The following is a 26,803-nucleotide window of genomic DNA, read 5'->3' as shown; positions in this document are numbered from 1 at the left end:
CAGGGAAATGTTTTTGTATAAGAAAAAAAGGGGGGTTGTATGAAGTACTACTGAAAAAAGTCAAGAAAAGGTGCTATCCTAGGTAACTATTTTAAAGGCAATAAAACACAATGAACAGACTACCATTGAGCTATGGTACGTTCAGATGCACAAATGTTCGTTGCATTTCATTAGCTCTTTCAGTGGTGGTGTTTAAATGTTGTGGTTTTAATGGTATTATTCCTATATAAACTTGCTACATTATACTAATGTTTCCTCAAACAAACCTCTTGTAAACATTTTTTCACATCTTAACACTGTTCAGAAAATTTCAAAAAGCATGAAAGAGAAATTATGGGTTAACCCAACTTTCACACAACTGTAAAAGTGGTGTCTATCTAGGCTTTATGCAAAGTGTTTCAGTACATTCTTTATCTAAGGTTGTCATCTCTCGGTTGTCTCCTTGCTTTGCATTCGTAGCTTTCTAAGGCTGTATTTTTCCTCCCCTTGTGAGGCTATGGAGATCACAGCACTCTTGTCAACCTCTGTCTGCTGCCTTGCTTATCTGGTGATCAGGAGAGTATCTATGGAATATGAGATAAAAATAAGACATATACTCTGTAAAGTGGGTCTAGTTGAGCATTAATTGTAGTAGTGTGGTTGTCAATGAAAAAAACATTTCTGTATAGTAGGGGCTGGTTCACATAACATCTCATATCTTGTGCTGTCTATACCAGTGCTAAGCTACCTGGACAGGCAAATAATGATGGCGTAGAGACATCACTCACCCAGGCCATGTTTGTGGGAAATTGATTATGGATCGTAAAAGAACCTCTATCAAGTAGATAGAGCCATGCTGTCACCATAACATTTGGATTGGGTCTGATATAGCCTAGAGGTAACAGAATAAAAATGTGATTTGTTCTTCCCAACTTCAGACTTACCTATACAGGAAAATAGGGCTAGTGAAGAGGTACCAACTCTTTTTAAAGCCCACCCCAAAACCCCAGGGAAACAAATTCTTTGAAGGCTTCATTGAATCAGGACTTCCAACCAAGTTAATTTATCACATTCAGCTAGAGATAAATCTGGATTTTGTTGGTGCAGATAACGTCACCCAGTTCCTCCAAATAGCTAACCAAGTCCCCAGGGCCTATTATCTAAGGCAAGCAATGGGAAAATACCAACTCCCAGTAGTGTCAGCGGCAGTACACACAAGACTATAAACAAACTCAAGAGGTATGGGATGGGGAGCTAATGACATTTATGGTGAAGGCTAATTTATCATCACCATTTTTGAGTGCTGAATGGTATAGTTAGTATGTTGAAGCATTGTTGAGATTGTGCAAGTAAGGTTGTGCTTGAGAAATTCATTTTTATCTTAACCTTATCACATACTTTGGCTATAAAAACAACAATTGAGAAGTGGCAATAGTGTGGGGGAAAGATGTATCGCAGTTCAGAGGCTAATATCCATGTTCTCTCAACAGGTGCGAAGTGTGTACTGCTATAGATTTTATCTTGATTATAAGGCAAGATTGTGGGTTTTTACTCCCTATGCACACTGATTTATCAAATCGCTTGAAAAACAGGTTTCGATATAGACTGAAATGTAACATTAGTTTATACGGAACACAAATCAATGCTTAACAATAACCAAGACCCCATTAGGGACTGGGTCCTTCTCACATCACCACTTTGTGCCGCAATAGGCTGTGCCACTATGGGATAGCAGAGATCCATAGAATATGACATAGGCATGTTTATTCAATTTGGACTGTTTTCATAACCTTCCAAATAGGAGTACTAAACATTTTACTCATGCTCAATACAGTCATCATCCCAATTCTTAGAGAATTTATAAAAATATTTTACTCCGATAACCTGATAAGGTAAAAATAAGTGTTTTATAGCAAATTATGAACAGACTCACTAGCTATGAGTAGAGCTGCTAAGTTGCAATCCAGAAATCCCCCTTGTACCATTAAATCTACTACTGAATTGGGACACTCACTGCTTCTTTTGCCCATTCCACTTCCTTTGTTGCCCTCCCCGCCATCGCAACCCCACATATTTCAAGTAGGATTCCAGCATGCCACAGGGCAGGTGGATAAAACGACAAGTAGCAGCTGTGTCACTGACAAAATCCAAAGGTACAGGGGGAATCTAGGGTTTCCACCAAACAACTAAATGAGAAATTAAGTTCATTTTAAATGCCATACATTCGTTACTGACTCACACGTTTCCACTTTCTTTTATGTGTTTTGTTGCCCATTTCAGACTGGCAGGTTTTTTTTAAGGTGCAGAAGCATCTTTCAAATCTACATGGCTAACTTCATAAACAAATCCCAAACACTAGTCTGACATGCTTTACATTTACATTGTTAAACCACCTAGAGTAATCTTAAAATGACAGGACTAATTGCATAACTCTCCAGGAGACTGAAGTACTTTCAAATTCTCCCACCAGGGCAATTTCATATGTCACAAAACTGCAGCAGAGATGATGATAGACAACAGCAACCATTGAGTAAGATGATGATTGTGTGATGGGTATATATTTAAACCCATGCTAATGTAAAATTAACTCACCCGCGAGGCATCCATCATCTTTCCCCCAGGACTGCAGTCCCATGACCCCCCCCCCCATTCCCTTATTAGGGGAATCTGGGATCAATTTTGTGAGTGAAAAAATTACCCTGAGAAAATAATGGGGTGATTATGTTTTTTCTCTCTCTCTTAAATTACTAGAATTTCAAAACCAAAACCAAAAACAACACATTTGAAAGAAGTTGCTGCACCTGTAAAGACACTCTTTAAGCCGACTATGAAATACAAAAAGTGCACTCTTCTATATCTACATATAAAACATATTAGAAATAAAACTTGTGTAAAATGTTTGCTGTGCAAACTATAAAAAGTCAGTCAGTCTATTGTTTTCCTATATATTTAGGCCAGATTCTCTTGCTTCCTATTGCAGAGAATCACTGTTATCCAAGACCAGCCCACTGATGTTTGTGGTTGAGAGGTCTGCTCCGTCATCTTCAGTGCTGTCCACAGATTCATCCTCACTTTGCCCTGCCATCATGACTTGTTGAACAGCCAAAGTAGTACCATCAGACGAAAGAGATTGTAGACTGTCTACATTCATGTTGACTGGGGCTGTAATTGTTACAACGGCTCCTGAGAAGGGGGAGGAAAAACAACAATTCAATTCTTTTACAAAAGCCACAGTTCTTACTCTGAAAAACCTATTAATGAAAAGCCAAGGATCTAAAAATTAAAAGTGAATGAAAGTTGAACAAGCTATTTGAATTATCTTTCTCCATACAAGTAATTTTGAAACAGAGATGTCAGTTTTAGTCTATTGAGACATCTTGGAACACGTTTCTCATTTATCTTAATAAACAGTGGGTTTGTACTTTTAAAATTGGGCAGCCAATTAAAAGCAATCCCAAAGCTGTTAACTTTTAAGGCTACAATTCAATATACAATTACTTGAGGACAAGACCCAGTGAACAAAGTGGAACTTGCTTCTGAATAAACATGTGTGAGGCTGAAAGTGTGTACCAGACACAGGAATGTTTAACCACATTGAGCCATTACAGACCTCTGTTTATATGAATGGTGCCGATACATAGGAGGGCAAAATAATCCAATTTGGCACATGGATCATGTGATCCATGAAGAACTGCTGCTATGCTAAGGGCATGTTCCTAATTGCCTGATCAGTGCTGATGAAGGGAGCTACAGCTGGGTAGAGGTGTCCCTCTACTTGGCTCTGGTGGGCTCCACTGGCTGCAGAGACACATGCTGAAAGCACAGCTGATTGGGCAGTTACCTCCAGCTGTATTCCCACTGGTGGTAACTAGTGTAGACCCCTAAACAGGGTGCTCCAGTGCTGAAGCAGGGCTGGAGACGAATCTGATGGATCCTCAGCAGGCCGAATGCCAGAAAAGAGGCCCAATTCAGACCCAGCCTGGAGCTGGCACGGCAGAAGAGGAAACTGCCCCCAAGTCTGCCTTTGACAGTGTGAGCAGCAGTGCTTCAAGCTGGGGGTTAGAATTGCTCTGAAATCCATTTACTTCAAGGGTTTATTTTTACTAGAGAGATTGCACCCCTTTCATTCATACAAACTGTTTGCGAAATTGTCTGACAGGCTCAGGAGAGTCTCTAAAACATCCAGTTTGCAAAGAGTAAATAAAGTAGCTGAGGAAACTGCTCACCATCTGACATTGTAAGTTCATTTGATTGATGCTGAGCTACTCCTGACGCAATGGAGTCTGGCCAGAACCTTTGAACTGGTCGGTTTTGAGCTGTTTTCTTCTTTGTTTTTGGAGTTTCAGAACAGCTGGAGTCCAGCATTGGCTGAAGAATTCGTCTTCTAGCATTGATAAACCTAAAATGACCAAAAATGAATCTTATGAAGACATCCGTAAAATCAGACTCTCTATACCCAAGCCCAGTGCTAAGCAGGATCACACACACACACTTGGCTGATACAAAGGGAGTATGATTCTGCTGCCTTTGGGTGTGGTAGAGAGTTCCCTGCAGGGAGCTTTCTGGCATACTGAAATTCAGTGCTTAGCAGGATTGCCTGCCTCCACACAACATTAGTCAGTGTGAAGGGAGGGTGATTCTGCTTGGTCCAGGTGCTCCTTGTTTCTCCTGTCCTGTCAAAGGAGAGGAGTGGGGAAACAATCACTTTGCCAGCCCTTTGTTCAGATCTTCCCAAAGCACAGAACATGAGCCTGATAAAGTGGTACCAAAATGCAAATCCTGCGCAAGGTATTCTCACAGCTGGGCAGGACAACACACCTGTCAATCATGTGGCATACTCACTTGTCAAGGATGATTCCAGTAAGGATCTGGCCCATGACCACCTCTGTCCTACATCAATCCTGTCCAGTTTTAGCTTTACATAGCAGCCCAAAGGAAAATGCTGTATATTTCTATGTGACTTTTCAACATAGGTGAATTTTGTAACACAAAAAAGTGGCATATTTGTTGTATCTTACCAGTTGTTAACCTGAAGTAATGTCAGATTGGTTTGTGCTGCTATCTGTTTTTTCTCATCCTCTGTTGGATATGGATGCTACAGACAGGAAGGGGGATGGAAAAGTTATAAGAACTTGCTAAAGATATGCAATAAGCACAATACAAAAAACTGCAACCATAAAGCAAAATGAATACAATTTAGTGCAGGATTAATTCTATGCGAATTAGATAATTTCTGACCAGATAAACTAATTTTTGACAACACACATCACAATTATTTCATATGTGTAGATTGAAATTTTCAATGTTTTATGTAATATGTTGATTTTATGACACCGATTACAGATAATAATTTATTACTCCAATAATGAAAGGAACATTATTATTTAGACTCCTACTTCTGTGAACTTAAAATACTCACTGCTATTATAAAAATCAATGCATTCTCATCGCTAGTACTCCAATTTCTATAGTCTCTGGTGCTAGTTCCCAGAAAATTTTTATTCACAGGTAAGGAATTGAAAAAGACTGCAAGGGAAAGGAAATCTACAATAACTTCAAGGATAGGATTCTGTCACCTGCAGGGATCTCCATACTCTTTTTCCTCTGTACTTTTTAAAAAACCCTTTAGTCTCAATTTTTTGTTGCTATATTAACTTTTATGAAATCATAAAATGAACTAGCCAGTTTCCCCCAAATGTAATGAATGTATTCCCCCCCCCCCCAGAATTCTCACAGAAAATTTAAATTCCCTATCTTTTCAGCATAATAGCTGGCAGACCAATCTTTGCTGATATCCCTGATCGATTGACAGTTACTGGCCCAGTTTAGGCATAACTGATAAGACAATTAGTAATTGGGTGAAATATAAACTGAGATTATTAAAATGCTTAGCACAGTAACAGAAGAAGTAGATAGTAAACTGTCAAGCATTTATTATTTAAATGGGTGCAATAAAAAACATTCCCTCCCAGGAAAAAAAGAAGGCAAGTGCTAGCTTCAGAACATCTTTAACCTAGCTCTGTGCAATTCTAATATCCAGTGAAGTCATGAAACCTAAAAGAAGGCCAGAAAGGGCTTCAACATCAACCTTCAAATGTTAACCGGATTGACCACTACATGATTTTTTTAAAAAGAATTAACAATATAACTTTATCCTTAAATGTCCATGTGGGGGAGGGGATTATTCTCCCAGCTGTCCTTGCTAGACAGCATGATCCATGGGGAACACAGCATGTGATAATGCTGGATTTATAACATTGTGTCATATGGTAGGGATGAAATACTGCGTGGAGTTAAATAAAAGCATTACCAATTAAAAATCTACAAGAGAAACATAGTTATTTCTAGTACTATCTATAATGTACTTAGTATAGTAATTCTGGGAATTTATCAGGAACTGTTAAGAATTAATACAGACCCGTTTTTGTCTCCTTTTAGTATCATAAGATGTTATGCAGTACAGTTCAAAAGGGAATAAGGTAAAGGTAAAGGGACCCCTGACCATTAAGTCCAGTCGTGGCCGACTCTGGGGTTGCGGCGCTCATCTCGCTTTATTGGCTGAGGGAGCCGGCGTACAGCTTCTGGGTCATGTGGCCAGCATGACTAAGCTGCTTCTGGCAAAGCAGAGCAGCGCATGGAAACGCAGTTTACTTTCCTGCCGGAGCGGTACCTATTTATCTACTTGCACTTTGATGTAATTTCAAACTGCTAGGTTGGCAGGAGCAGGGACCAAGCAACAGGAGCTCACCCCGTCGCGGGGACTCAAACCGCAGACCTTCTGATCGGCAAGTCCTAGGCTCTGTGGTTTAACCCACAGCGCCACCCGTGTCATTCAAAAGGGAATACTGGACCACATATTACATTTAGCCATGCAGAAAGTTCAAGCTATTTTAATACCTTTGGATGAAGCCACCAGCACTGGTAGCTTGTTACATATATTGCTCTATCTGCTAGAGCTGAAAATACTGCTGCCCAAACAGTACAATTTGAGGGGGCTGAGTATAATAAATTTGATCACGTGTACACGGACTGTGGAGCATTCCTTTTGAGCATTCCTCCCCTACCTCCAAAAAAATATAGCCAAAGGGACTGAATTCTTTACAAAAGTACATATAACATGTGAATTAAGAAGAAAACCTGTAAAAACTTTTGTCTGACCTTTCAGATCATAACGTAACTTACTATGCATGTAGGTATTACAGGAAACATGTGTGACCCTAAGCTAACAAGGCCCCTTTTGAGAGTGTGGAGTACATTTAGTAAGGCAATCTGCACAAAGAAACATGCTACTGCATTCTACCCCCTAGGAACTGATTCAGATTAACAGAGATATAAATATATCCCTCAAAGGACTACTGTTCAAGGGAGCACAGGATTAAAAAAAATCCTCAGCATGATGTAATAAAACCAAAAATATCTCTAAAATTTAAGATCACAAGGTTATATAATAGACATCCACTGAATTTGTGCCTGATTCAACTCTAATATACCAAGTTAATATATTCTGAGTAGGTAGTTAAAAGCTTCAGATTTTGCCAAAACATTTTCCCCTCATGCAGATGCCAGCAGAAATTATCAGAACAGTAGTGATTCCCAAATCACTGTGATCAACCTTACCCCTATGTGCTGAAAAAGCCAAGACCTCATCACATTTGTAGCATGCTTTGGAAGAACTCCTCTTTTATTTTTTGATGACCCGTCATCTTGATGCAAGATGCTTAAATCTTGGTTTAATTGTAACTGGAGCTGCACAGAGATTCAGAAGTAGCAGGCAGTTACTAACACACCATAATATTACCATGTTTTTTTAAATATTTCACTAAAAAATGCTTATAATATAAAACAAACCTGTGAATTCTGGATCCTGATGGTTCCAGGTGACAAAGCTTGTGTCACTACTTGACCTTGAGGTGTGACCACAGTCACTGGTTGATACACCGTACCACCTTAAAAGAATATTATAGCAATATTACACTACAGCAAAGGCACAGTATGATGATAACATTTTCATATAGATGCCATTAAACAAAGAAAACAATAAACTATTTACACAACACACAAACTTACTTTAAAACTTCACTATAATTTTAACTTCGCTATAATTTTACATAAGCTTGTTTTTTGTTTTTGTTTTTTAAAAAGAAGAATAGACAATTGCATTTGATTCACCTTTCCATACAGCCATTATTGTGAAGATGCTAGGCCAGCTGGTTGCATAATAATTTGTATTTGAATAATATAAAATAATAATGTTTTCATCAGCAGCCATTATTATTATTATTTATTAAATTTGCATACTGCCCTTCATCCAAAGATCCTGGGGCTACTCACAACAGAAAAATAAAAAATGAGGATACAAAAAGCTTAATAAAACAAACATTCCACATGGCTGCTTCAATAGGAGAGCCATAAACATGGCCCATTTCATTGGCTTGGCTCCCTCCCTCCCATAACTGTCTGCTTCAGTCAACCTGGTCATTTTATCAGTTATTTTGTATGCATTTGTACTGAATGTTCTCATTTTCCTCATCCTTCCCCATCCCCCCCTTTTTTTATACCATGCCTACCTGCTTATATGCCATTATTTTAAATTGTAAATGACCTTGACTGCACAGGCAGAAAGGCGGCATATAAACATAGTAATCAAAAAGTCATCTCAATAATTCCTTTTCTTAGTCACTTAACAGACACAAACTACATCTACGATGAGTGCAGTGTTTGAATTTTTATTCAGTGCTTCCTACCTGCAACGGTTGCCATAGTTACATTTCCCTGCTGCAAGGCTGATGCAGGTACCATAATCCCCTGGGGACTGAGCGTACCTGTGATGGCACTTTGAATTGGCTAGAAATAGTAAACAACAAAAATTACATGAACTTATAACAAAGGATGCTCCTGTCACTTTAAGTTGAAATGGTACTGTACCAAATATGAGATGTTCAAAACATAAACCCGATGAGGATAATGATGATGTCATCACTACCAACCAGTATGATCAAAAACAGTGATGAAACTAGTATGAGAAGGAAATTCAATGAAAGGAGGTGGTAAATAACCTAGACATTTCAGTTTGACAGTATGTTGCATTTATATTTGGTTTTCCAAGTGTGGGTTTTCTTCTCCACATTGAACCACCTATCAGAATATAGAACAGATATGCAAATTCTGGATCAGAAGTAACCCAGCTGACAGTGCTTCTCCCGTTTAATATTAGGCTAGTCACATGCTACTGTAATCAAAGTGCTTGTAAAAGAGACAATTGATAAATTTTAGTCAATGCACTACATACTTAGGAATTGTTATTCTACAATAATTTAGAATAGCCCAACATTTCTTTAAAAAAAAAGTTATGCAAATATGCTTATGGCTGCAACCCTATTACCTGGAAGTACGTCTTACTGAACTCATTGGGACTTCAGAATAGACTTGTTTAGAATTGTGTTATAAGTAAAAAAATATGGCAACCACATGTACAGTCAGAATATATATAACACTGTATTGTTGGGGATGAAATTCTAGCCCTTCTAAAGTTGATGCTAGAAAAATGCATGAATCCTCACAATTAAACATGGTAAATAGTTCATTGTTTTCCACAGGAAATGTAAAGTTTCAAGCACTTAAAATTTGAACTTTTTGGATCTTTTGCAAACTTAAAAATTATCTGATTTATTGAGGTATCAGCCAAATCTACAGGTAAGTCTAGATGACAATGCAATTTACAATTAGTACATTGACATGGGGCTGGCATGATGGATGTAATGAAACACAATGAAGAAGTTCAAAAACATACACCGGTATCTCAATACTAATCGTGATAAACTTAATTTATGCCATGGAACTTGTGAGCAGATGTTGTCTGACTGGCTTCTAGGAGAGCTCTCATGGTATGAATGGTGAATGTAGCCATATGCTAAAGTTTTGAGAGGTGTGCTCTGAAATTATAGCAATTCTGATGGCATTTTGACTTATGTTCAAGGAAAAGATAGGGAATGAACAAGATACGAAATTATCTACCAACTTCTGTTCCTCCAGTTACTAGCAATTCTTCTGTGTAGCAGTTGATTTTTTACACTTTCCAATAAATTAAACAAAACAGAGTGCCTGCATGGACACATTTTTCATTATAGGTGTTATGTATAGGAGGGCCCATAGCTCAATGGTAGAGAAAATATTATCCAAATAGTTCCAGGCTTAAAGTCTGGTATCTCCATAAAAGGATATAAAGTATCAGGTACCTGAGGCCTTATAACAGACTCTGCCAAACAGAGCAAACAATTTTGAGTCCAAGAGATCTGAATTCGTATAACACAGCTTTTGGGCCCTTATGTGCATGGATGTGGGATGTGAGGAGCTTTATTTTATGTCCTGAAGCCTTGTGTATGTGATGAGAGAGCAATCACAGAACCCTATTTCTACATACAAATCACCACTTGCTGGGATGGGGCCATTATCTACAATGAGATGAACAAAGCCAACCCCCAAATTAGGCTAAGGAGGTAGTGCCAAAGAGGTGCAATGATAATCGTGTCATTTTTGCTCTACTGCTCACATTTTCTGGTGACTCTTTCCATGAAGACAGCTGCTCCAGCAAATCCAAGCTATCTCTATCATGTTTAAAGTTGCTGGACTGCAGACAAAGAGTTGATAGATTATGATCATTCTTTAAGAATTACATTTCCATGTACGTGACTACTAAGAAAAAGGGAGATCTTATAATCTTAACAATATCACAAATCCTTAAAAACTGCTAGCTTGCCAGTCACAGATCATCTATTTGTAAATTGCATGGTTTACAAATTCAACCAATATTAACATAGTAATTTATATTTTATCTGCTATTTGCTTGTTTTTAAAACTAATCTTACCTATCCTGAGTCTTTGGGATAATGTAGATTATAAATCAAATAAAGAAAATATATTTCAGTTTGCATGAAAGGTACCTGGGGTTGTACAGGTGAATAAGGACTCCCAGATTCTCCACTTAGCAGAGTTTCACTGTTCATTTTTGTTTTCAGACAGGCAATATAGCGACTACAGAAATCCTTACAGAGCTCATTAACTTTTTCGAGCTCAAGCAGATGAATTCGTAGAACCTGAATTGCCTTTACCATCTAAAAGAGGGGAAAGAGAAAGAATTCAGAGACAAGTTAAAAACCAATGAAAACAAACATTTGCATATGTCATTTACAGTGTGCTAAGTTGTTCAATACAGTATATGTTTGATCTACTTTTTTGCTTATTTTCAACAGGGTTGTTTATAATTATTGTTGCTTTCTCCTACCCATATATTGTCTCAATGTGGAAAACTGTGTACTGTACACTGTTAACTGCTTGCACAAAACTGGGGACTGCCCATAGCATGTATAGGCTATATAAATGATTTTTTCTTCACAGATCTGATTTGTGCAGATTATCATGTATGATGCAACCCTCCTATTTAGCCCATCTTTTCCATTTTTCTTCTTGTACAAGGCTACAAGTTTCCAATGAACAACATGCAGAGATTTTCACATACCCAACTTCCTTATGATAAGTAGTTGAGCTGATCAGAAATAGCAATATGCATTATCTTCAAGTGTCAACTCAAGTACAATCAGATGTGCATTTGGCACAAAGCCAACCACTCAATTTATTTTACTTGTTAAGAAAATGCAGCCTCAGAGTGGCTTACACTTACGGAATAAAAATACAATAATTAAAACATAAAATTACAAGATGATGCAATCTACAATCAGTGGCAGAAAAAAAGTGGAAAGAATCAGGAGTAATCAACACTAAAAGCAGAAAAGGCATAAAAGAATAAAAGCTCTGAGTAAAAAGGAATCACAAAGAGCACAATGAAAATCCACTTGCACAACAGGACTTCTGGTTTCTCATCTTTATCCACTGCAGCTGCCCACGCGCCCCAAGAATCTTGAGTGGATTTTGAGGCTGTGCGGAAGGATAGAGGAAAGTAGAAGCCAGGGGCGTAGCTAGCTGCTCCGGCACCTGGAGTGGCGGGAGCGGGGTGATCCACCAGGGGGGTGGGGGGCGATCTGCCCAGGGGGGCGGTGCAGCGAGCTGCCCACAGAGTGTGCCTGGCAGACGCAAGCCCCACGCTGCCATTTCAGGCAGCGCGCGGCCCCGAGCCACCATGTCACTCCCAGGAGAGACGCGTGGCTTGGGCACACTGCAGGCCAGGCCCCACGGTAAGTTTGCCATTTTATCACCCCCTCAGGGATGACACCCAGAGTGGTTCGCACCCCCCCTCCACTTCCTACGCCCTTGGTAGAAGCCATATTCCACAAATGGATGTTCACACAAAGGAGAGTGTTCAATAAGCAGGCTGCATCTCTGAATGGGTTCTTCACCTGGTCACTACCTGCCCCATATCAGAAGGCAGGGGCACCAGGAGAAGGGCCTCTGGAGATAAGCTCAATAGATAAGCTCAGCAGGTACAAAATATCATGAAGTTTCCACTTAAGGAACTACATGCACAGCAAAGAGCCAATCTGGGTTCTTTCAAGCAACCATATTAAATCAAATGGTTTGTTGAGATGTAAACCACAAATCCCAGCTGGGTGGGTGGGGAGAGAGGAGGAGAATGGAAAGAATTGAGGAAGTAGTGGAGGAGGACAGCAAATTAAATGCAAACAAGCAAAACCCTACAAATAAGAACATCTGACTCACTGGAAAACATATTGATATGTCAAAAGAGTCTCATGAAGCAGACAGATTAACTACAAACAAACAACTATCTAAAAAAAGAAGCTAGCCAAGTTGATAATTTGCTATGTGATGGGGGAGCTTCTGTCAGTAATACTGACAGGGAATGTCTGCTGCAACCAAGGGCTGTAAATTTCAACTTCTTTAAGTTGACATTTCACAATTCAGTTTTCTCAGTATCAATTTACTTTTTTCAAATATAAAGATTTTATAAATAAATTGAAATCTTATCTAAAATGTTTTTACTTACTAGATTATCTGTTTCTGGATCTTCACAAAAAAATGGTTTTCCTTCCTTCTCCTGCTTCCTAACAAAGTTTTCAATATCTACATCAAAACTTGCAGACGTTGTGCCTTCTGATCCTTGTGTGGATTGTTCACATTTTTCAAATAATAGTGCTAATAAGGGGAACAGTGGATGTCTAGGAATAAAAAGACAAGCAAATTGTAGGTCTGTGGAAATGTCTATGTGCAAGTTGGTTTGATGAAAAATTCTGAGCAATCTGGACATTGCATACATACAATCCTATTATTTTAGATTATTACATTAGTATTACATTTAATGTAATAAAGTTACATTAGCAATTACTATGCTAGGATTGGAACTGAATATACTGTGATTTCCCTTATTTGCTCTTCTTTTTAGCATGGATCAAATACTGCTAATTATAGAATCATTTAAATATCAATGTCATCCCACAGTTTGATGTAAATGATACTGATAGGTAGCTTGTACTATTGGGTCTCACTTACATTTTTATTAAGCTTTGCTCAAATAAAGACCCTAAAAAGCCTGAAATTTAATACAATTGTATGTTTTAAAATAAAAAATAATCTAGTAGGGATGCCATTCTTTGTTTTCTTAGATTGTAACGATGTAGCTCTAACAGAAAGCAAGTTTAGACAAATCTATATAACTAAATACAAAGACAATAAAAAGCTTTGCCCTGAGACGCAGGTCACAATCCTGAACACTTAAGTATGTTCAACGCCAACAGAAGTTAGCAGAACTTACTGCACAAGCCTTCTGCACAAGCCTTCTGCCCTCAATAGGGCTTAGTCTCTTGTAAATGTATAGATTTCAGTCTTAAGCATGAAAACATGTATTAACCATCTCACAGTAATTAGAAAACCCCAAATGTATGAACTTCTTGACAAATTACAATACACTGGCTGATTTAAGCTTAGGCCTCCTCTTCTAAACTTATTCTACTTTCTGAGTACCCCAACCTATCACCAACCTCCCCAGCTGCACTGATATGTGGAACAAACTTTGAACAAGTTATATTTGACACCTCCTAAAACCACAAATAGGAAAACAGCATTAGTACAAAGTAGCAGCTTTTCCCAAGTCAATGAATGGGGGAGCAGTTGCCCCTACAAATCTTAGAGAAGCCCACTCCCACCCATGGCTTGGCTGGTGAGGGGGGAAAGATGCATCAGCCTCAAGGTCTTATCATGTCTAGAACAGTGTGTGCCTCCTTCCACATGTTCCATGTCTCCTGCACACACAAGCACCACCCCATGATTTGAGAACCACCCATGACCTACTAAAGAGAATGATACATTTTACTGCTAGAAACAGCTCATCTTGTGAATACTGCTACCTGTAAATAGCCTGCTTATCTGCATCCATCGGAGTCTGGGACTCTACCGGGGAAGGACTCAATCCTCCTGCATCTGCTTCCAAGCAGTTTGGATCCTGCTCAGTTTTTAATTCTGTTACTACTTGCATCTGCTGGAAAAGAAAGATGCTTTATATTGCCAACAGCATAGATTCACAACTAAATGGTTCATTTTCTAAGCACAGAGAAAGCCAAAGGCCTAGTAAGTTGCCAGAAGGTTGGTATGACTTGGCAACCACACAAAAAGAACAAGCATTTAACAAACAACTCATTTAATCCTTGCAACATTTGGAGGCAGGAAGATAGTGGAAAGGTCACTATAAGTTTGACTCCCATTAGTAGGTTTCTTTTAGTCAATTGTCTGTTACAGAATCCTGCGTTTCATAAGCCAGCTATTTTTGGATAAAGCTACACATACACTGCTTCAACAAAAATCACTTTAAGAAAGCAGACCTTGAAAACATCTGCAATAGGCAAAGTGTCATTTGCAAACAGAAATTATCATTAGAAATAATTCTGTATGCTACACATTTACTTGAAAACTCAATAGAGCTCATTTCTAATTAAGAATGTTTAAGATTTCAGGCTTTATTTTGGGCACTGGAGTGCATATAATTCTTCAGAGATATTGCAAAGGAGGGACCATTTCACAATTATTGTATGAAAAGCTTATAGCTTTATTTTTAGGTGTTTCAATATTAAAAATTAAATGTTTCACTGTTTGTTCTGTACTGAATATAAATAAGGACTTTTGTATATATGTTAAAGAGTTTGTGAAAAAAATACGAGAAAGATCCAATATATCTACTTTTTGATAGGAAGTTGCAGTTTATTATGAATTAGACTAATTAGTAAGGGCAATAAAACAATCTAACTGTAGGACTATGGTCACAATATTTTCTTCTGTCCGTGAAATCTGGGGAGATACTAGTAACTCCTAGCTGCAGCTCTGCACCATGCCCTTGTACTGCTGTGGAAGACCTGGATAGGACTACTGCTTCACAATTTGAACAAAGTGAACATTATGTTTAAATGCTATTACCCATCTTGTAACAAGCTGAACGATTTGAAAAATTAAGAGATAGCTAAGTAAGTCGTGAAACCATTAAGAGCAATGCCAAACGAATGCAAGAAGGAGCTATTTGGGTGCTTTTTCTGGAGTTGCTGAACAAACCCAAGCATATATAAAATCAAAAGTAAACTGAGGATGGAATCCTATGCACTCTTACCTCAACAGGACTTACAACTGAACATATATAATATATATGATTGCATTGTAATTAGTTTACAAATTTCAAGGAACAGTACAATAGTCACTTCCACTGTAAAATCAGAAGTACTGTATACAGAAAAAAAGCCTCTCAATCACCTAGAAATTTGTTTATGGCCACATGCTGTGATATTTTCCTTAAAGTAAAAAAAGACAAAGACTCTCCTCCCTGGAAGAGAGGGGAGTGGTTGTGGGCGGGAGCCCGAGCTCCGCCCCTTGCAGGGGGCGTTAGCCCCCTGCCTCCTCCTCTCACCTGGCTGGCGCCCACGCCCCTCGGCAGGCACCCAACCAGGTGCCTCCGAGGGGGCGTGTACAGCAGCCTTTTGCTGCGGCGCCAGCCTCTCCTCGGCCTCATTCTTCTCCGCCGTCCCGTCGCGAGTCACCCACCCTCCACTCCCTTTGAGCTCAGGGTCTTAGTCATTGGCCTTGCTATGGACCTTAGGTTGGTCGCCCTGGTTGTCCAGGGGGCCTGGTAGGAATTTTTCCATTTGGAATTAGGCTTTTTGGTTTTTTCGCCTACCTCGTAGCAATCATCACAACTTTTGTGGTATTGGTGGGTAGGTTAGGCATTGGAATAATGTGTTGTGGTGTGTCGAAGGGCTAGGTGTGGCCATAGCCTATGCCTTCAATTTTTGGGTATTCCGTTAAAGGAATCTGGTGGTCGTGTACTCTGTCCGATGCCTAGTTGGCGGGAGGCCATGGCACGACCCTCGGTGACATCAGGGGTGAGCCTATAGTTGGATTAGCATCAACAGGCTCCACCTACTGGTGAATAAACCCCCCTTGTTTTAGACATCCAATGCCTAAGCCAATACCTTTTCACTGCTGTAATCAATAAAGTTGTGGCCTTTTCTTGCCCATTAACCTTATATTACGTGTCCTTGCGTATTCATTTCACACTGTGGGGGCTGGGTCCTCGAACCACAACATAACCTCATCAGGTGCCTAGACACTTCTCCCCACCCCCACCCCTTATTTATTCAACAAAATAATTGCTAACAGTCAAAATACCGCATAGTTAAGTACAACATTATATGGTTGACAACCCAAGCAGCTAAAGAAGTTCAAGTTCGATAGCAACGTTTAGGCAATATTTCACAAAATAATATTTGTGTACATGTGTGCGAGAGAGAGGGGCTAAATGACAAAACAAAATAAAACCTGGTTCAGCAAGTTTAGAGCAGAAGCTCAATGGATGAACACATGCACCGCATGCAGAAGATCCCAGCATTGCCGGTTAAAAGCATCAGGTAACAAGTGATGGAAGCTATCTTTGTCCGACTCCCTGGGGCATTGTCTCAGTCATAATAGGCTGTGCTGGGCCTATTCTCGCATGCTCTGTGGTATGCTCTCCCCAGGAACAGATGCCTAGAGTCTTCCTCGTTAATCTTTAGGCACCATGCTAAGTCCTTTTTCTTTATCCGGGTCTTTGGTTAATTAATATTACCTCCTATCGTGATGCTTAGCTTTGAGTTGGGTAGGTAGGACTTGTCCTTATTAATATAATGCTAGATAAGCAATTTATGTATGCTTTGTATTGTTCATAGTTTTATATTTCTTCTGGTTTTGAACTGCTTTCATGTATTTTACCTTGGCAAGTCACTTCGAGAATTTTGATCGTATAAAGCGACTGATAAATGTAGTAACAACAACAACAACAACAACAACAACAACAACAACAACAACAATAATAATAATAATATAAAGGAATCAATCCTAAATAATTTTTGCTTCTGAAAATTCCGTTGTTTCCTACCTTTCTAGGAAACAGCTAAAGAGCACTAGAAAATGGGCAAAGGGCAAGCCAGTGGCATGACTTAGGTACCATATTAAAATAACAGCAGATGAAAAGTAATATAGATCGGACAGAAGTAGTTTTATGTCTTGGACACCATAATTATTTAACATATTCTTTTTACCTACTATGGTGCACTTCACATTTTCATTTTTCATTTAAAAATGTTCTTACTTGTTGCCCATCTTGATAGTTGTCTATACTTAATGTCTGCGTTGCCATCATGGTTACTTAGGGTTCTTATAAAGTCAAATCATCATACCTTAGGGGGGAAATCCAAAAAGGTTAGTATTTTTACAGGATGTTATTGAATACAAATTACATAACTGACATCTGCATGTGCAGCAGCAGAATAGGGGCAGAGGGGATTGAGAATGCAATCACATGTATTTGCTACACCAACCTACAAGATCTCAGGAATGTTCTCAAACCCTTTTTGACAAAAGCAGTCAAGGTGACTATTAAATCTTATTTGCCAGAAAAAGTGATAAATGCAATATGGTTAGCCACTTGATCTTGCTCTTTATTACAATAAAGAGTTGCACAACAAACACGCAACTAAAATCACAAGTTAGTGGCACAAAATAAAAGATCAAACTTTAATATATGAATATCATATAGTGGTTTCACTAGCAAAAATAAAAATGTCAAAAGGGATGTATGACAAAAGAATGCAGGACAATGAACAATGCAAACCCACTGTGAAAATTCTTGTTTTTCAAAATATTCCCTCTTAAAGAATATTTGATACTGGTCGCAGTCACAAGACCAGATGGCACATACCCTGAAGTTAGATCTCTTTTTACATTTGGAGGTTATAAAGAAAGTTGAAAATCATCTAGTAGCAGCACTAAGGAACAATTATGATAATTTTAAAAACAAAGGGAATCTCTCACATAGGACACATATATTTTTCGGTGGCTGCAACAAGGAATAGCAACTATAAAACTCCTGGCATTTCTCACATAGAACACATATAGCTTTCCTCATGTGTATATGCTACACAGAGGTGGTGTCTCTTTGTATGCCAAAGGGAGCATTGAGTCCAGCAAGCCAGAAATCCCAAAAGGGGCAGACTCCTCCACATCATCATTGTGGATGATATTACTAAGCCCCATTAGGAATTTGGTACAGTGAGCTGCTTCTTTTCTTTCATACACATGTCAAGCAACTTTCCCTAATGTGATGCCCTACAATGTTTTGGAGAACAACTGCTATCAGTCCCAGCCATCATGACCAGTGGTGAGGGATGATGGATGGGTGTTAATAGTCTAAAGCAGGCATCCCCAGACTCGGCCCTCCAACTGCTTTAGGACTGCAACTCCCATCGTCCCTAGCCAACAGGACCAGTGGTCGTGGATGATGGGAATTGTAGTCCCAAAACAGCTGGAGGGCCAAGTTTGGGGATGCCTGGTCTAAAGCATATTGCAGGAACAGGTTTGGAAAAGTTGATGCAGCACAACCTGTGTAAACTGGGCTGCACAAAAATACAGCCTGGCATCAGTCGTTTCTCCTACTACAGGGACACTTTTTCTCCTGCTACATATTATATCTGTGTACACTGTAAAGCTTGGTGTACAATCTGGTTCACAAAGTCCCTATAGATGAAATAAGCAGCCAGTTTAAATGTGTGAATCAGCACACAGATGCAGGCATACACAGCCCTTGAGGATATACATTGTGAAGACATATACGGTAATCTGTGCACTAAAAATGCGAAGATCACTCACATGATGCATCAGATACTGCAGAAAACATGCAGGAGATGCAACATGGAGACTTTTTACATTAGAAGAGCATAATTTGTTCCCAAATTTCTAACTGCAGCTATGCTGGGAGAAGTTTCACCTGAAGAATTTCTGATGGTCAGGTTTATCTTCCTTTGCTTATTTTCATATGCATTTTCAGCAACAAGCAGAGAAGCCTCCATTTTTCTTCCCTAGGCAAGCAAAATAGCATAGAAAGCAAGCAAAAACTTGTCATTCCTTTGAAAACTCACTCCCCACCCTGCACACACACATTCAATGGGGATAGGAGTGGGCAACAAGCAAAATGTTGCCAAATTTGGAGCCACAAAGAGCCACAAGAAAGCCATATGGAAACAATCTACATAAAATACAGGTTGTCAACAACAAACAGCTCTTGCAACAGAGGCTCTCAAGCTTTTCATACACCAGGAAGCTTCACTGTCCAGCACCATTGCTATCAGGCTGCTTTCATCTGTATCCATCAACGTGCAAAACATAATCTGTGGCTCTCATGAGCTTGTTTCTCAACCTGTTGACTAAGCATGGTCCTGAAAGTTCTCAAACTTTAGAGATAGAAAGTAGCCATCAGAACTACTGTGTCTACTGGTTTTACACATATCTTATTCATGCTGTTAGCTCATTAACCAGAAAGATATGTGAAGCAAATGCCCCAGTTTTAAGTTTTGTTCTGGAAATGTACTTCAAACAAATCAATTTTGGGACAGATAGGGCTCTGTTTAAATATATATACATGCCTAAGTTCTCAGGAAGTAGCCTTTCATTTACTACCTCATACTGGATTAGAGAATGTAATGGAGACACGTAAGATCATGAGAGAAGAGATTCCCAAAGGAATTGCAATCTATTTTGTTAGTAGCTCCTCTATTTTCGGCAGTCTACCCTGGGGACAACTTTGGAAGAAATCTTGCAATCCTTAGTGTACAATTTCAAATGGTAATTTCAAAAAGCTGCTGGCTACCATAAGCAATGCTTTTTTATGGGGGGACGCCGGGGTACACATACCCCTAAACATTTTGTAAATCTAAGTTTGGCCTCATTGAGAGGCAGTATTTCAATGAGTAGGAAAATGAGAGTACCCCTAAACATTTTTTAAGAAAAAAAGCACTGACCGTAAGAGATTAAAGCCCCTGGGCTGGTTCTAGGGTGAGGAATTTCCTCAGCTAATGAGCTGTTTTTTAATTTGCCAGCAAGGACTGGGTAACTGATTTCATATTTACTCTATAAGAGTTATGGTACTTCAATCACAATTTACTACAAGTAACTGAAGTCTCAACTGATACATTAAACTGGTTTCATAATTATATTTTTTCCTAATTTTCTATTGACTTGGAGTTCTTTTCTGATGAGTCTCTTACCTTGATAGCAAATAGACATGTTCACACCAAAATGATTTCCACAGTAAAAAGCTGATTGCACAAAACAACACAATACTATGGCATTCAAACACTAAATTAGGAACTTGAGCAACTCCTTACTACTAAGCATTTTGCCCCTTAACATTATCCAACGAGACTTATCTTATAATAGATTTGACTTTTCAGTGGCGTTGTCTCTAGGATATATGACCTGCAAAACGCACTTTATAAAAACTGTTAAGCATTTTGCCACTTTATATTTCACTAGGGGTTGCACCTCTGCTCACTCCACTTGCCCTTAGAGCATCCCCTTCCTACCCCATGCAATTACTATGATCACTTTCCACCTTCCCAAACCCATTTCTGAAGCCACTTTCCCCTTCACTTCTGAGGTTCCCTTCTGCATCCATTTTCACCATCTCCCCACTGCCTTTGTGCACCCTCTTGCACACAAACCACCACCATGGTAACTCCTGCATCTTCCTCTTCCCATACACTTTTACCTTGCATCCCATCATGAAGCTACCACCCCCCTCGTTTCTTCAAACCCTTTCATGCCCCTGCTTTAATCTTCAACAGCTTTACCACACCTCTCACTCCCTTGTTTTTTTACAACCCCCATTGCACCTCCATTTTCACCTTCACCCCTTTCTGTCATGGTGACTGCTATTGTGCAAACTGCCTTCTTTTTTGCTCCCCACCTCATTCTGCATGCAAATCCAGGATTGTAATGCAGTACTAGTAATCCTCCAAATGGGGCTGCACAATGACAGCCTTACAATAACACAAATTATTAGAACCCCAAATGCGAGCTTTTTGGTGATGTTGGATGTGTATGTACTCTCCTTTCACTATGCAGAGGCGTAGCTAGGGGAGCACTGGGCGCCACACTGCAGGGGCAGCACTTACCATGGGGCCTGCAGCATACCCAAGCCACGTGTCTCTCCTGTGAGTGACACAGTGGCTTGGGCACCTGCAATCTGACCACAAATCTTGAATGAAGAGATCAATAATAGCAGAGTGTAGAAATTTAGATATGGGAACCAAGCTGGGCACACATCATTGCTGAATAATTTCAGATATCATAATTGGCATTCAGCTTAAAGGTAAAGGTAAAGGTACCCCTGCCTGTACGGGCCAGTCTTGACAGACTCTAGGGCTGTGCGCCCATCTCACTTAAGAGGCCGGGGGCCAGCGCTGTCCGGAGACACTTCCGGGTCACATGGCCAGCGTGACAAGCTGCATCTGGCGAGCCAGCGCAGCACACGGAAACGGCGTTTACCTTCCCGCTAGTAAGCGGTCCCTATTTATCTACTTGCACCCGGGGGTGCTTTCGAACTGCTAGGTTGGCAGGCGCTGGGACCGAGCAATGGGAGCGCACCCCGCCGTGGGGATTCGAACCGCCGACCTTTCGATCGGCAAGCCCTAGGCGCTGAGGCTTTTACCCACAGCGCCACCCGCGCCACCCGGCATTCAGCTTAGCCATCTACATATGCTTGCTGAACAAAACAGTAGCAACCCAAATTAAAATTACTTCTTTCTAAGACCTAATCTTGCAAGTCTGAATTCATCAGAACTTAAAGGTACAATTATACACAGTTGCATACTAAAATCAAGAAATGTTTTCCATGCAGCAAGCACACAAGCAGTATTTCCACTGGGCTATTGCACTGGTATCCTAAGGATGGAAGAAGCAACACTGCACTACTTCCAGCCTGGGATAGACCAATACAGTGGAAAGTCAACAGCATATTTATTCACTCAATCCACATTTTGAAAACATGCTCCACAGAGGAGCTCACATCTAAAAATACAAACTTGAAATACAGCATATACACTATTTAAAATAGCAAATTTTAAATACTAAAGGGAAAAAAAACCTCCAACAGTGATAAAACAATAAAGCTCAGTGAGACCTGTGTTAAAACTGCATTTACCAGTATAACCTACTCTGTGTCATTAAAAGACACAGAAAAAATGTCTTCAAGACCTGTTTAAATGACATAAGGGATAGAGTCTGCCTTCTTAGACTTTTTATCAGCCTGGTTGGTTTTGGGTGGTGAGTACCTGAGTAGGCCCTTTAATTTGGATTTCCTTGTGTGGGCAGGCTAGCATGGTTCATAGAATCAAAGAATTATAGAGTTGGAAGGGACCCTGAGGGCCATCTAGTCCAACTCGCTGCAATGCAGGAATCTCAACTAAATCACATGTGAAAAATGCTTGAAAACCTCCAAGGAAGAAGAGTCCACCACCTCTTGTGAGAGTCTATTCCACTGTCAAATAGCTCTGTCAGAAAGTTTTAACTGGTGTTTAGTTGGAATATCCTTTCTTATAACATGAATGCATTGGTTCAGGGCCTAGCCTGCAGAGCAGCAGAAAACAAGCTTGCTCCATCTTCCATGTGATAAAGGTAAAAGTAAAGGTACCCCTGCCCGTACAGGCCAGTCTTGACAGACTCTAGGGTTGTGCGCCTATCTCACTCAAGAGGCCGGGGGCCAGCGCTGTCCAGAGACACTTCCGGGTCACGTGGCCAGGGTGACATCGCTGCTCTGGCGAGCCAGAGCCACACACGGAAACGCCGTTTCCCTTCCCGCTAGTAAGCGGTCCCTATTTATCTACTTGCACCCGGGGGTGCTTTCGAACTGCTAGGTTGGCAGGCACTGGGACCGAACAACGGGAGCGCACCCCGCCGCGGGGATTCGAACCGCCGACCTTTCGATCGGCAAGCCCTAGGCGCTGAGGCTTTTACCCACAGTGCCACCCGCGTCCCCTCTTCCATGTGATAGCCCTTTCTATATATTATGTTGGAGTAGTTAGGGCAACCCAGTCGAATAGGTGGGGTACAAAGTTATTATTATTGAAGATGGCTATCGTATCTCCAACTCCACAATTCTGTGATTCCTCGCAATCTTCTCTTTACCAAGCTAAACATATCCAATTCCCTCAACTGTTTCTCATAAGGCTTGGTTTCCAGACCCTTTATCATGTTGGTTACCCTCCTCTGCACACATTCCATCTTGTAAATATCTTTCTTAAATTGTGCTGCCCAGAACTTGACACAGTACTCCAGGTGTGGTCAGGACTATTACTTCCCTTGATCTGGACACTATCCTTCTGTTGATGCAGCCTACAACAACATTTGCTTTCTTTGCTACTACGTAACACTGTTGACTCATGTTAAATTTATGGTCTACTGAGCCTTTTCAGTTATATTACTGGTAAACCTAGAGCCTTTTCACATATATTAATTACTTGGTAATCCAGGTGGCCTCCATCTTATATTTGTGCAGCTGGTTCTTCCTACCTAAGTATTCACTCACTGTTATGGAGGGAATCCCGTTTATTTTCCTCCAATATGCTTAAATTCAGCGTGTTCTCACATCTGATCTGAGATCTACCTAAGTGTAGAACCTTACATTTGTCCCTAATGAAATTCATTCTTTTAGTTTGGGACCAGTTCTTCAATCTGTTAAAGTAATCATGAATCCAGATTCTATATTCAGCTGTATTGGCTACCCCTCCCAGTTTGGTGTCATCTGCAAATTTGATGAACATCCCCTCAACACCTTCATCCAAGTCATTTATAAAGATGTTGAACAATGGACCTAGGGAGAATCCTGTGGCCCCTCCCTTGTCCCTTTTTTTCCCCTGAAGAGGAATCATTAGTGAGCACTCTTTGGATTCGGTCAATCAGCTACAAATTCACCCAACAGTTACCACATCCAGCCCACATTTTTTAAAGCTTTTTTTTTCAAGATAACACACCGGCAACCAAGGTAAATGGTACAAATTTGGTGCAATCTGTTCTGACCTCCTAGTCCCAACTAGTAACAGGGTAGCCATATTTTGCACTGCTGAAGTTTCTAAATCATCTTCAAATGCTGCCTCATGTAAAGTTCATTAACATAATCTGTACTGGGTGGTAACAAGAACATGGACAGTGAGTCAAGTTCTGACCTCTTTAGATAAGGTCACAGTTCTATACCAGCCTCGACTGATTACCAGCTACTAAGGTTATGTGCATACTGGCAATAGCAACACCAGTCTCAATCCCCAGTACAGGAGCATCTTTTGCAAGTATTTCACATGGCTCAATTTATATGCAAATCTGAGCTAGTTTTGCATACCAATCTTTCAGAATCTAGTGTCCTTGAGAATGACTTTATTCTCTTTATTCATGTGAGTCATGACCAAATGTCAATGTTTACTTATTAAACTTATAGTCAGGGCTCTGCACATATTTTTGTAATGCGACTCACAAGTCCAGAATTAAATATCCTGAGAATCTTAGTTTCCCTTAAAAATATGACATTTCTGTTAGGTTTGCAAAGATAGGCTTGAAAGTATATAGACAATTCTTGCTGACATTGATGGAACAGCTGAACAAGATTGCTGGAGTGCATTTCAAATGGCTTTCTTAATGTATCTACCACGCTCTCCCCAAAGTGACCAAGAAAATTATGCAAAATTAGCAAATCCATGCAAATCTGTTACATTTGTTTGATTTATACATGTCAAGAGATCAGCCCTTTTTGGTACAGAATATACATTTATTTATATACAGAACTCTATAAGATGGTTTAGCACAAAACATGCATACTTCCACTTATACCACAAAACTAGTAAGAATTGTAGACAAGGGCAAGTCAGTTGCAGTTCATCAGCTTGGTGAGGCAATATCTCCTAGCCTCTGAATTTGAGTGCCTGCAAACCAGCACATATCCTTTAAAATTTGGTGTTTTTCTTAAATCCCAGCACTGTTGTGTTACATATACTGCTTTTCCTGGTTTTCAAAAATGAATTGAAGGGATGCCCAAGAGAAGCTCTGAAGCAATTTTTTCTTCAATGTGTTTTCAAAAGACAGCCGTTACCATTTAAAATTTAAATCATTTTATTTCTTGGTTTCTTGATTAATGCATTTGAACCCTGGAACCTGAACAGGGTTATAGGCAATGACCTAGTGCAAGAATAGTGAACTGGCACCTCATGATGTTTACCAACATCATAATCAAGCTGAGCCTGGAGAACATGATCACACACACTTTTTTTTTTAAAGTGGTACTTGCATCAAGGAAAATGTCATACTTTCCCAGTTCTGTCAGAAGTTGGCACTTGCACTTTCAATGCCAGTTCCAAAGAGATCTTCTCCCATATATAGCCAAGTAAAAAACTGCTAACATTTACTCAGGGGACAGGTGGATGATCTGTTGTTTTAGTCCTTTCTATCGTGTATGGGTGTATTTACGTCTCCACCACTATTTTTTTATGTGAAATACATATTCTTGGCTTTCGTTAGGACTGAAGGCAGGCCACTAAGCAAACATCTGGGAAAAAAGAAACGCTCAGAAACCAGGAGGCGGCAAAACGCCTCACGTTTATTAGCAACAACCGGGTTACACATAACGACAATTCCCATGGATTTTCCCAACACTTAACAACGTTGCGTACCCGCCCGCGCCCCTCCGCCCCGGTTTGTGAGGTGAGGAAAAGGAGGGTTGTTTGAAACGACGAAGAAAGGCTCTTCCCTCACGGGGAGGGAGCCCGAACCGCGCTCGAGGAAGCAAACGGACGCGCGGAGCGACCACCAAGCAGCTGCCACAACCCCCCCCCCCGGCTCTCCCCGCCGCTTCCGAGTCCACAGCGCAGGAATGTCCCCGAAAATGGCCCCCTTTTAAATACCGCCCTCCGCGCCGCCTCGCGCCACAAACAGCTGTTGCCCTTTCCCTCCCCCCCATACCTACTCCACCCCCTGAGGCGCGCGACACCTTCCCCTTCCACGGAGTGAGCGCGCGCGCGCACGCGCCGCCTCCTACAAAAGCCAACGGCCAGTCGGCGGCTGTTCCAGAAATTTCCTCACTCCCCCCTCCCCTCCCTTTCCTCGCGCCTGCCTGCCGACGCCCCTAACCCCCCCCCCTCCGGGTAGGTTACGGTGCGGATGCCCCCGCCCCGCTATTCCGTATGGCGGGCTCGCCTCCCCCCCACTCTGCCCCACATCCCCGGGCCTGTTTGCGCGGCGGAGCCAAGACGGCCGACAGCGGCGGCGGGCGCGCCGTGATGGATGGCTGGCTGGCTAGGAGCAGGTTTGAGTGACAGCGCTTACCTGGGTGCCAATCTTCGTCACACTGACAAGCGGCTGCAGCAATCGGGACCCGCACCGCCGCGACGCGCGTCACCACGCACACACGGCCTCATCCAATCGCCTGCCGCGCCGCGCCGGACGCCACCGCGCTGCACCAGGCGTCTCATCAATATTCAGCGAGGGAGCGGGGCACGTCGTGTTTTTAGATACGCCCACCGCGACGCAC

General features: G+C 40.8%; 1 protein-coding gene across 9 annotated transcripts; it reads right to left on the bottom strand.

Moving 5' to 3' along the window:
- Positions 1–1,726: 1,726 nt before the first annotated feature.
- PKNOX1 (PBX/knotted 1 homeobox 1) lies at positions 1,727–26,725 on the bottom strand. Of its 9 annotated transcripts, none has more exons than XM_028727280.2 (13): positions 26,599–26,703; positions 19,223–19,313; positions 17,499–17,636; positions 14,292–14,422; positions 12,935–13,106; positions 10,920–11,090; positions 10,529–10,606; positions 8,724–8,823; positions 7,828–7,925; positions 7,597–7,725; positions 4,998–5,074; positions 4,206–4,378; positions 1,727–3,162 (listed from the first exon to the last, which is right to left on the bottom strand). In XM_028727280.2, the coding sequence occupies exons 4-13, from the start codon at positions 14,417–14,419 to the stop codon at positions 2,951–2,953; spliced, it is 1,338 nt and encodes a 445-aa protein (XP_028583113.1). In that variant the 5' UTR covers positions 14,420–14,422; positions 17,499–17,636; positions 19,223–19,313; positions 26,599–26,703; the 3' UTR covers positions 1,727–2,950. The 9 variants fall into 9 exon arrangements, with proteins under 9 accessions (XP_028583113.1, XP_028583108.1, XP_028583109.1 ...); XM_028727275.2 differs by having other exon boundaries at positions 17,549–17,636; XM_028727276.2 differs by lacking the exon at positions 19,223–19,313 and having other exon boundaries at positions 17,549–17,636; positions 26,599–26,725.
- Between the last annotated feature and the right edge of the window lie 78 nt (positions 26,726–26,803).

This window comes from Podarcis muralis, chromosome 4 (assembly GCF_964188315.1).
Source record: "Podarcis muralis chromosome 4, rPodMur119.hap1.1, whole genome shotgun sequence".
NCBI classification, from domain to species: Eukaryota; Metazoa; Chordata; class Lepidosauria; order Squamata; family Lacertidae; genus Podarcis; species Podarcis muralis.
The sequence above is the reverse complement of the archived record's forward strand: the minus strand, read 5'-3'. Positions and strand labels throughout refer to the sequence as shown.

Coding starts and splice junctions, on each gene's coding strand:
- PKNOX1 (XM_028727276.2), bottom strand. CDS start 17,599: ATGATGGCAACGCAGACATTAAGTATAGACAACTATCAAGATGGGCAA. Junction 14,423..17,548: donor ACTATCAAGATGGGCAACAA/GTAAGAACATTT, acceptor TTTCTTTTCCAG/CAGATGCAAGTAGTAACAGA. Junction 5,075..7,596: donor GGCTTTTTCAGCACATAGGG/GTAAGGTTGATC, acceptor TCCTGTCTGTAG/CATCCATATCCAACAGAGGA.